Source organism: Ylistrum balloti, unplaced genomic scaffold, assembly GCF_031769215.1.
Source record: "Ylistrum balloti isolate Yb309-2 unplaced genomic scaffold, AGI_CSIRO_Ybal_v1 Utg371390, whole genome shotgun sequence".
Classification (NCBI taxonomy): Eukaryota; Metazoa; Mollusca; class Bivalvia; order Pectinida; family Pectinidae; genus Ylistrum; species Ylistrum balloti.
In genome coordinates, this window is record NW_026782732.1 from 34234 (window position 1) to 46843 (window position 12610).

General features: G+C 36.0%; 1 protein-coding gene across 1 annotated transcript in view; it reads right to left on the reverse strand.

Annotated features, from left to right (window-relative positions):
- Positions 1-468: 468 nt before the first annotated feature.
- The window catches only part of LOC132562304 (uncharacterized), a 51531-nt gene continuing 39389 nt past the window's right edge, over positions 469-12610 (reverse strand). The window contains exons 2-9 of the mRNA XM_060227046.1: positions 10841-11042; positions 8206-8387; positions 7859-7990; positions 7221-7306; positions 4984-5104; positions 4730-4810; positions 4226-4347; positions 469-3929 (exon numbers count right to left, since the gene is read on the reverse strand). Coding sequence (XP_060083029.1) covers positions 3522-3929; positions 4226-4347; positions 4730-4810; positions 4984-5104; positions 7221-7306; positions 7859-7990; positions 8206-8387; positions 10841-11042 — 1334 coding nt within the window. The 3' untranslated portion in view covers positions 469-3521. The remainder of the gene's footprint in view (positions 3930-4225; positions 4348-4729; positions 4811-4983; positions 5105-7220; positions 7307-7858; positions 7991-8205; positions 8388-10840; positions 11043-12610) is intronic.

Sequence of the window (12610 nt, forward strand, 5' to 3'; positions counted from 1 at the left end):
GCATTATTCACTTGTGTGTTCTGTCATGTTAATCTATGCAAAGCATTATCGGTTGTGGATGTATTGTTGGTGCCTACTATGTATAAACAACGAGCTAGATTAAATTTCATAACAGAAAATAAACCAGGAGTATTAAAAAATGCACATGCTTTGGATGCACGACAACGCTCTCGCGTTATATCTTATGATTCGGACAGAATAACTATATTCGTCCTAGGAGTCTTGGTTTAAAAATCTTCAACTTGAATAGTTTCTGTCTCAGTCAAACGTTCAGATGACTGCTGTCAGGCTGACACAAAATAACAGCTGAACACGAGAAGTGGGAAGAGATAATGTTATATCGTATTTGCCCTGTAAAGCTTATATAATCCGTTAACAAACCTGTCTTCTCGGTAGATAGTGGATACCTGGAGGCACAACCAAAACAAGGAGAGTAACGTACCATGCTGAAGACAATAAAAACAATGATTGAAACAAAGTTATTTTATTTTTCTTGATATACGGTGACATACATAAAGCTATGCTCTTAGTATACAGAAATGATGTCTAAATACCAATAAATTAATAAAAGGTTTATAAATGTTACCATAACATTGAATACTTAATGTTTATTATTAAGACATGAATCTACACATATTCGAATGAAAAAAACAAATGAAATGTTCAGTTAATGAGTCTATGAATACAGATGAACAAAATAGAGTTAGTTTCTTATGTCTCTTGAGTCTAAATGATGTGAAAGTTCAAATGTTTTCTACCGTTTGGAAGCAATGTATATGCTGCAATGGTAGTAAGTTCTTCTGCCCCTAGAATAATGCAGTAGAACATCCTACACCACAGTATGGACCAGTCCACTAACATCTACAGGGGTAGTAGACATTGCACGACCTTTCAAAGGCCACATCGTTGATAAAAAAATCTGAAGATAAATTAATATTTTTCCTGAAAAGATTTATCTAAATTTGAGAAAAAAAAATGATATTAAAGTTTAGATGAAAAATGTTTAAGTTGGATTTGTATACACATACGGAAACATATAAGGCAAACGAGTATATTATAATACACAATTTGTTATGGAAACACTTCAAAATAGCTTCAACATCACAACGCGGTGTACATATAAATGTTGGTACACACGCCTGACCTTCACGTGTAGAGCGCTAACACAGGCATATCGTATCTACAAGTACACTTCAAGGCTCTCTTCACGAAAGCTCACGACGATCGGTGGCTAAAATCATGGTCATTTGATATATATACTTAACTATATTTCCGGTGTAAAATTCACACAACTGCACTAGATATAAGTTGACAATTCCCTGTCAGGATTAACGAATTTTCAATATCACGGTTTTTCCCATAAGGCATCAGCTTGTTGTATCATTTTTGTTGTTACTGTTTGGTGAACCCAGCAATAGGACTTTTAGATGTACATTTCAATTGGCATCTTGGAACAATCCAAATGCAACTTGCTTCCCCATGGATTCAGTACGATCACTTGCGCACAAGGAAGGGAGATAACTCGTTATGTACAAAGATTGCGTCATTTAAATCATCACGCAGCCTTGTGTTGAGAAGACCTCACTACTATCCATTGAAATGACCTTATCCTTTCAAATAAATTCTGTTTTCCATACCTGACATAGATATCAATTTAAACAGCAGCTGGGAAATAGAAAAATGTAATTAAATATGGGACGAACACTCTACATACGTTGAGAACACTTCAGCATGACGTCACGTCACATCAACAACATATAGGCAATCTCTGCCTTAGAACCGATTTGCTGTTACCAAAAGCATACATGATACATATATATGTATAGTCATCATACATAATCGATATGAAAAAAACTTCAACTTTGTGAGAGGAATATTTGCATTCCTCGATCACCAGGAAGATGGTACGTATCTTACACGTTTTCCTGTGACGACCACAATGTTTCTCTATCATGATGCCATATATAGACTCCATTTAAGGGCATTTGGTGCTGATAACTTGCGCGAACCTTACTTCACACGTAGCTATAAACAGAAATATTTGACGATAAATAGAGGGCTGTATTTGACACTATGCAAACCTTTACATATCACCCATTAGATGTCATATTATAGGCAATATTATCATCTATAAAAACCCATCCACAAAATATCAATGACTTCAATCAATCTGTTTTGACATATTGCACCCGGTAGGGAAATCCCATATGACTAGTTGTGTTTTTAATGCACAAAATAACAAATGACAAGAAAAACTGGACCTGTCCTTCCGATCACTGTAGTTAGGTGTCAAGTCAACTAGAGTCAATTATCTGACGTAGGGAACGCGAGCTTAGCTGGGGCACAAACGATTACATACATGAACAATGGTTGATCAAAAACCTTAAGATGAATATAATACATTCAGGCAGTACAAAAATTACCATTGAAACACAAGATATAGACAATATATTGTATAAATCACTTTCTCGAAAGGTGGACGACAAAAAAAATTGTCATGGTGTGATTCTCATACAAAATTAGAAATAAGATTTTCACCTTAAAAAATAAATTTTGAGAAAGGCAAATGCATCGGCGTTACTAAACGGATAAAACGCTTACAAACAGTGTCCATTTTATGGACTTTTATGAGCATTTTACATTGGAAATATCCAGCGTATATGTATGATTGTATTAATACGTAAGATTATTCAATATAGCACACATGTAGCTGTTTATTCATTCTACCAATCGTGCTGAGCATTACTCGCGTACGAGTTAACTCCCCTTGGGTATACCTCTAAAATTTATAACCTATTTTTTCGACTTACTGACACTTATGTGAACATTGCTACAGATGATTCACTTAGTCTACCATTTCAATTCGCTCATTCTAGTTATAGTAAGCTGTTTAAGCAAGAGTTTACATTTAATGAAAAATTCACGTATTATTCCATTTTTTATCAATTATGTGTAAAATAAATGTTAACGATAAAATCCTATACCCCTCCCTATCGTAAGTGCCATGCTTCTCCACTATTAAGAAAATGGAATGTACCGACTTGAAACACAAATCCACTGTCATTCCTCGCTATAAAATATATTGAAGTGCTGATAGAATTCGGGGCCTTATATAATTATGATTGATAACTTTTGATGGTCTTGTATCGGTATGCATGCTGCCGAACAGATGAAATGTTATTGACAGTATATGAACATCATTTGGATCTTTTCATAAAGCTTTCATATAGACTTCTAACAAATACTGGCATAAGAATATATATACATATATATTTATACATTTAATCCTCAGTAATTCCCCCATTTGAATGCGCTGAATTGAATTCCACAGTGTTTTACAAAGCAAGTAAACGACTTGAAAGGGAAGATGTCAGTTTTTGCCGAATAACACTGGCCGGGCTAACTCAACTATCAAGCAGCTTGGTCCATTTTATAATTAAAAGAGTAATTTCCCTCCTCAGCACTTTCACCCCAGAAAATATACCTATCTCAAACAGCCTATTAATTGTTTATAGTCCTTTCTATTCAGCTGGCGTTGATTCCTCCGTTTTCTCCTCGCTCTTTTCCTCCGTCTTCTCCTCTGATTTTGTTTCTTCCTCGAGTTTTTCCTCGGGTTTCTCTTCCTCCTTTTCAACTTCTTCAATTTTTTCTGGTTTTTCTTCCTCTTTTTCTTCACTCTCTTTTTTCAAATCATCTTCTTCCTCCTTTTCCTCCTTAACATCGCCATTTTCCTTTGGCTTTTCCTCTCCCTCTTTTTCCTCGGCCTTCTCGCCTTCCTCCTTAGTCTCCTCAGCTGCTTCATCTCCTCCAGCGTTAGGTCCTCTGTATTTCTTGGCCTTTCTGACCAGTCCAATCTCTATAAGACTATAGGCCATATCAATAACAATTTCTTTAGGTTCTTTAGGTGTGATGCCTAACACCTCCTTCATCTGGAAATGAACATAAAAACATATTTCATATTGTTTGTAACTTCAGGCTCTCTACATGTAAACTCCAGAATTTCGAACACACAATTGAACCTATCTTATCGCTACCAAAGCTGATTTTTTCCATATATCCTGTTATAACTTAAATATTTCATTGTTAAAATCAGTGATCCTGAGATTTGCAGTTTGAAACATATTGTAAAACAACTATCTGGTGATGCATGAAGTCTAAAGGCCTGTGAATACTACGTATATGATAGTAAGGACTCCCTACCAATCAAACCAGCATATCGTCTTACCCTAGTGTTGTCGAACTTGTAAACTTTATTTAGTTGCGGGATCAATGCCTTCAGGTTCTTGTTGAAACAGCTGTTCATCCAAAGTATGGCATTTGGACACCCCGTTGTAGGAACGTTGTAGCCTGTGATAGAGAGACGAAAGCATGTCACATACTCCATTCAACGTTAATTAACTACCCTTTTCCTTCCCAAATTACACTGAATATCATAAATTTGTCGACGTATTTCAAATAAAAAGTAATTTCACGTTATCGAATATTTTGTTATTTCAGACATGGCATGATGAATTCGATGTCGGCAGATCCTATTTACAGCCGAAATATTCTTTATTGGCCTTAATATGTAAACTTCCTTATAATACAAATATGTCTGAAATAGATAAATGCAAACATATGAATTACTTTTCCAGCTTCAAAGTTCGAAAAAAACCCTTTTAAATTTATATTGTACGGTTTCCGATCACACCAACAAATACGGAATAACTAAGTTGATGATGTGTATTACCTTGCGACTTGAACTCCTTGGAAAGTATCTGGCCGATTTCCTTCATCCAGATGTTGGCGTTCGTAATGAGGTGACGTTTCCCTGTATCAAACAAATATATATATATTAATACAGCAGCGGTTATGTCTGTTTGGTCAACAAAGATTGGTCTTTCTTTTTCGACATATACGAATTTTGTTTGGCTCTTTTAGTTATCATTTTCAAAGAAGACAAAAAAGTCACATCATAATAGAATGTGTATGCGTTGTACAGACCTGCAGCTTCCTCCAAGGTCATGACCTTGATGTGGGCATTCGCCACGTCTCTTACGTCAACAATATTAAAGTTCAGTTTGGGCACCAGCGGCATTTCGCGTTCCATAAGTCTTTTTACCACCTTTTGACGAAAAAAGAACATACAGCTAAATATAATAGTATCAAACAACTTTAAATAACAACGTGGCAGCATCCTATCTATCGTAATTAAGGCACACTTGGAATACTGAATAGTTGCAATTAATTAAATACTGGAATTTTATTGAGCTAGTTTAGGTTTCTGTAACCGAAAAAGACTATCCATCTAACGCTCTATTGTCTATAGCATATTTTCTAGCAATTACAAACAAGAAAATTTCGGTAAATACTTCACGTTGATTAAGTTTGTGTACGATTCCATGTTCTGATCTAAAGAAAAGATCGATCCATGAAATGTGTGAATATCGTGAAAGGTCTGCATGCTGAAAGTTTAGGTCTCGAAAGACCGTCAAGGTTTTAAATAATCAACGTTTTCGATTATTTTACCATCTGATGAAAAAAGGAGTTCGTTTCTAATATCAATAAAACTTGATTACATCATTTTCATCTGCATCCCAAACACCCATAATAAGATTTGTTTTCATCAGAGAACATCAAATCAAATCAGTCGTCCAATAACTAGAGCAACTAAAGCTGTTGTGAAAGGCCCAGTTGATCAGACGCAACAGACATGCATGTACGTTCTTACAAGATAAATAATCCAGAATAGACAACCATGATAAAGGAGGCAAAAGTTGAATACGTGATTTGGTTTACTCCTATCTAAATATCGATTATTTGCTTGCCTTTACTTTGTGTATTTCTATTCTTATAATGGCTTGCGACTATACAGACGATTTAAATGCATTGGTATCAAAATGCAGAGGAATTATTTTATAATATCTTAAAGCCAATATGTTTTATCAAACAAATCCCTTTTACTCCTTTTGCTAAAACTCGACCATTAGAATACAATATCATTTTTGTCCACAAGTTGAAAGCATGTCATTGACACTGTAGCAATATGTATGGAACTGTGCTGGTAGACGGGTGTCGGGGCCTCTTGGTGCTGTGACTGTACGCGAAATCACCTGCCGAGAGGAAATAATGTGCAGCGTGCACACGAAGCTGCACACACACACAGCTGCATTATTGATGCAGAGCACCGGCCGCAGGAACAGCATCAACAACCAACACACCCGTCACGCTGGCTCCTGCGGCCGGCCAAATGTTAGCTATCATTGAAAGACATTATGGGTTCTCGAGATTGGTATAACATGAAAATCGTTCAGTTTTTTATCAGATGAATACTTTGATGTGTATATTAAGTTCACATTAGATTCCTAGCGTCACAACAAAATGTCAGATTGATATATATATATATAAGTCAATGTTTCTTTTAATTTTCTAATTGTAAAGCTAGTTTTGAGTAATCTCATTATCTTACATTTCTTCTATGAATAAGTTTATCTGTTAAACGTGGCGGCCTTTTGTGCTGTATAATTGTTCATGCATCTATCGTTTTATGCAGAAATGACAATCTCCTTTCTTTAACCATCTTTGTTGTTTACCAAGAACTCGCCGTTTCCTCACTTTCCCGAGCTGTTGTGCCCTCGTCAGAGTTATTCTGAGGACAAAATCATTGTCACTTTCCACCCTTCTGTGTTATACTCGATACAAAGAAAATGTCTCTGCTCGTTTGTATGAAATGTTTTCAGAAAAACGAATTGTCTTTGTTCACTCGCCAGTGTTTTATTCCAGAAAAAAACTCACTACAGCTTGGAGAGTGCGGATTAGTCACAGGATGAACTAAATCGACACTGCCGATAATTCGTTAGTTCTGTAAGCTCCTTATACAACATGTATATACTTTGTTCGCCGTTGGTCAAGGCTAAGGTCAAAGCAGACCAGATTTTAGATTTCATCGGAGGAATTCTTTGATCAGAAACAGGAACATTTAGATAGATCCAACTGTTTCTATTCCCATTATTCACTTTGATCTAATTCTCTTTTACAGTTCCTTCTTTCACATTTTCAGTTTACAAATTACAGAAATGTTCGCATTCTATATGAAAATCGAGAAAACAATGGTAACTTAAAACAACATATAGAAAACCGTGGTTTGAACCATCTAAAATAACCATCACAGTATATAAAGCATCGAGATATATAAGTACAATAGTGTCTACATAAAACATGTGATTAAGGCGATTACATACCTCTAGACTATTGCTCTGAGATCCGTTGATGACAGGCCCCATCACGTAGGAAGGGTTCACTACAGCGAGCTCAATCTTATCCTCATCTGTGAAAAATAGCAGATGATTAAATTATCACCGTCCCTTCTTCAAATACAAAATACATTAAGACATGATGCACTTTAAGCAAAAGAGAACTGTTTAATTTGTAAAGATAAAAGAGTCAAAACCTTAAACTTATTTACAAGTTAAAATTATTTAAAATCAGCAAAATATAATCATCTTGTCATTTAAGTGCCGTGTGGCATTGAACATCTATATTGAATTGACACAACCATAACATGATTACAATTTTCTACTACCAAACATGATGCAACTTGGAGAAATACATTTTCATTTTATAAGGAATCTACAAAAAGGACAATATGCTACGGTCTATTAGCAATGGTCATCAATAACAATGGCAAGGAAACGCATGATGAGTCACTCAGTAATGACACCAGTCAATGTTCACAATCGTACAGCACATTTAATTTGCAATACTCTCCCTAGAAAATGAAGTTTCATTTTACATGATCATTCATTCATTTTTTTCTGGAAATGAGAAGCCTACAAAACCAGGTCATTAACATGTCTAGAACTATGTATAGAAACATTACCGGGTAATTCTTTCACGTAGTCCCATGCAGCTTTCTCCGCCAGGGTTTTGCTTTTCCCGTATGCGTCAAGCCTGTTGGGGTCCGTCCAGTCATCCTCATTGAAAACCTTCGAGAGGTCGACACCTGCACCCCCTGAACACAAAACAAAAAGAAACGATAATTATGATGCAGCCATTCGCTGTATTATAAGAAATACAGTCCCTGGCTATTAAACTTGAGTAGACTGTACTAACACGTCTGTTATTTTACGCAACAAAATGAGCAGTTGATGTGCATTTATACTGATGTCAACTGGAAAGAGATGGTGATCGGGTTCTTTTTAATCTAACAATGCCAAAAATACTTACATCCAACAGCTACACAGGAGCTCGTGAGAACGACACGCTTCACTGACTTTGCAGTGACACATGCCTTAAGGACAGCCTGTGTTCCCTCCACAGCCGGGGTGACCAACTCGCTCTCGTCCTTAGGGGCTGTTGATGGGAAGGGACTTGCGACGTGGATCACATACGTCACGTCCTTCATGGCCCTGTAAACCACCGATCGAAAATAAAAGTTTAACATTTTGAAAAATTCAAACTGACGTAACTGTTAATACAAATGTCTATTGAATAGAAATAAAGAGCAATAAAACGAAAATGGATTCAGCACACGTGTTGGTTTGAGAAATGTTTTGGAACCAGAAACTTCTGCAGAAGGAATTCCACATTTAACAATAAGCCCCTCACCGGCCGGCTGTTATTGGTATACAGTAAGAAGTATACTATAGCTTATGAAACTTACGTGGAAATACTATCTCAAATTATAGAAATAACACTGGTTTTCATCAGGAAGTAGATGAAAACCTATACAAAAGAATGTTAATTAAAAAATGATCCAAATTTTGTTTAATTAGTTCTTTTGACATATTCCATCTGCCATTTAGTCTAAGCGTCGTTCTGTAATATTTGTTCAGCACTATTCCATCGGTTATATTAATGTATCTATTGCATACTTATCGTGTTTTCAGAGACGAAGATTTTTTTTCTTATGATTAGCATCAGTAAGTTATACTTTCCCTTTACCCTGTCATACAGTTATACTCGGTAAGAACTTTCCATCATTTACTTTGATAAAATCATGTAAGTCAATTGATTTCCATTTTCTATTTGTTATTATGCTCTCCCAACGACAATATTCTCTATAGTTGTTCCTACTGGACAGTTGTTAATATCTGATTGGCAGCATAGATAGACCAATCCGCCATCCATCAATGTCATAGTCACATTATCGAATAAACTTGTTTTTATCTGTGATACAAGTGGCCAATCGAAGTTGATTTTGATGGATGTAAGCGGCAGGCAAACACTCGGATTACCTCAGCTTACTCGTATCGGTTACCCCAAATCGTGGTATCAATAATTAGACATTGACAACCATTGACAGATTTTTCCAGATGCAAATGACCACAATTTTTCAAATTTCTATTCTATTTTCTATTCTATTTTGTCATACTTGTTTACAAATATTTTTATACAAAATAAACATCTTCGAAGTATAACAAAGAACAGAAATCTCTACAACAATCAATATAGCTGGATAATTGAATGAAAATGTAAATGTGATAGTGATACTATTGGACAAGTTGTGACATACTTATCATTCATGAGCAGTTATACTGATGCATATGAAGGTTTGTAAATACAGTCGTTACCAGAAATGTGATCATACTATCACTGCGAACTATATTAATGTGTTTAAGTTAAACGAAATCTCTGGTATCAAAATCAAGGAATCAAGTCGATTAATCTATTATAAGGCACACCTGTAAAGTCATCGATAGGAAAACACGAAGAACACCAGAAACAATCTCTCTTAATAAAGGATGTAATCATTGCCATCAATCTGAAAATCTCTTAAGAGAATATTGCGCAGTATCCGTGTTTGAAAACAAACTATGATTTATTGTAAACAGTGACACAAACTTGGCAAAATCTAGAAATGTTCTGAATTATCTGTACTCCTTGTATAGAGAGCGATTGTGTTCACGGGTCGTGTAACTGATCGAGTCAAGTACACACTTAAAAGTGGCCCTGTAACAATGGTTATTCTGGTACGCTAATGAGGTAAGCTGATGTGTCTGCGGTTGGTTTGGAGTGGGTCGAGTATAAACACACTCCACATTCCCATCCTGTGTTCCACTTTACTACATACACAATACGTTACATAACAACCTCTATTAAGTGTATAGAATACAAAGTTTTTCCTCGGCAAAGTTGATAATCCATCATAACTGAATCACGATTTTGACTGGAACAGAAATCTGTATATTCTATCAAAAGTGGCGACCGGTGTTCTGGAATGCCACAGTGGCAGACGTAAGACCAGTAAGATAAATAGATAGAATAGAATGGTGGCATTCTGTCATGGCAACAAGACAAATGGAATAAACATCTAAAGCCTTTAAAACCGAGGCATATCCGATAACGCAATTTCAAAAGGCAACAAAGGTGTATTTTGATGACAAAAATGACTATTAAGATAAGAATAGGATCTTGTTCATTCTATAAGAAATGAATCCAATAGAGTGGCTTATTGTTGTACTGGTGTTTCATGTCTTATCAAAGGTCAGGGTCATTTTAGGTGCCAGGCTGGAGTGGTGTAGGAAACTCCAGGAATTTCCAGAGGAAAATTCCGACATGCAGCCAGTGCCTGGACTGCCCCACGTATAACCAGTGATAAAGATGGTCAGACGTCTTAATCCCACGGAAACTCCATGTGTCCTAATATACACGATACATCAAGTAATATAAAATGCATTTTCCCGTACATCAAGCATGATATAATCAATCAACCTGAAAATACATGTTGTTGTTCCTATCAAAAACCCGTTTAAAGCTAGATTAATCAAATTAATTCAAATGGTGCCTTAACCAGGATGTAATGGAGTGTCATTACATTGAATATTTAAAGTAAATGTAAAGGCAATATATCTAAACGTACGGTTCCCACGAGTCTGGCTTGGTAAGGTCAGCCTCAACCAGCTCCAGCTTATGTTCAGCCTCCGGACAGAGTTCATTTAGTCGCTTGACTTTCTCTTCGTCTCCCAGGCTGCGGACCGTGCCCCTGACTCGATAGCCCTCCTCCTGGAGTTGTCTCACAATGTGAGAGGCGATGTAGCCGGATGCCCCGGTCACCAACACAACTGTAAACGGAGAAAAGGATATACATGTTACTGATTTAAACATAGACTAAAACATAATACAATATTTAAGAATAGATTTGCTTTCTTGAATCTTTGAGACATACTGTATCATAAATACTTGTGATGTTTTATGTACAGAAACGACGAGGAAATACCGACAGGTCAACGGAAACTGAATTCGAACTCAGATTCCATGAAACTAGTGCAAAATAGTAAATGAATATCAGCAATGTGTCTGTGTTACGGTGTCTAAGTTTGGTCGTAAGTCAATTTCACCTTCAAAAAGTACGCACATTTTGAAAGCAATGTCACTTAAACGCAGAAAATGTTTTGGAAATTCCTGAAATAAAATAACTATAACAGAGTTGTTTTCAATGTTGGATTTTATTTCAAGACGTTGTTATCATAGGAAAAGGGCTGACAAACATTATATGTCAGCTATTTTATTACATTAAACTGATGATATTTTCGGTAAAACAGTTAACAGTTAGATTAACGATTACTACTCGATTCCTCCGGAAACAAAACCATGGTTACCGTGAATATGACTCACACTCTTGTCTCATTTAATTGAATCAACTATAGCTGACAGTTACAGGCGATCAAAAACCCAAACTTTGCAATCATGGCATATAAACACTTCCCACTGTCGAATTCCAAATTGTTTTTGTCAGTTTCATAAAAGCTCAATTCTCTGAGTTGCACCCAAACGTTTTCCTTTGCAAGGCGGCAAAAAATGTTATACCGGTCGAGGCGTCCTAATCATAAAAAATATTGTATGTACATTCTTAACATGTACAGAGTATAATTGTATAAAGTTTACATGATAAAACAGCTGGTTAACGTTATGTCGTCCGCTAAGGTTTATTCGTAGGTTAGGAATAGAAATAGCTGATCACATAAGCGTATGGATCTGGGTGTGCTCACTCAACATGTGTCTACTTCCTAAATTACTCCGCGAGGAATGTAAAGCTCACCATCTTAACATTTCCCATTAGGTTTTGTGCGGTTTCGTGCCCATTCGGAGGTCACCAGACACTTGTCTGTAAACAGGAACGCATTGGCGTGCTTTTTACAATATAATGAATTAATTTGTTTACACAATCTCATTTTCACAAAAACTAATTTTGAAACCAAAATATTATAGAGGAAATAAAAAGTTTATATTCAAAGCTGGTACTGCCAATTGACAAAGTCTTGTTTTTGACATAATAGCATATCGCAAATATCTAAAAATGAATACGGTTGACACAATACCACGACAACATCACAACTACGTTACTTACGAAGGAACGCGGAAACTGATAAAAAGACCACGTGTTGTTGTTTCGACTTTTGATTTTTATTTCATCCTAGAAAATACTACTTCCAGATTCCTCAGTCGACCCCTTACCGCTAAACACATCACCGGAGAACACGATAAAAGTCTATCTTACCTACAATGTATGCATTTGATGTTGATCACATAAGAAACAACCTGTCCGTACAGTGACATTCTTTGGAGTTCAAAACGGACTGGTCATCAAAATATAAACTGGATATATACAAAAATTACCAATACCATTAGT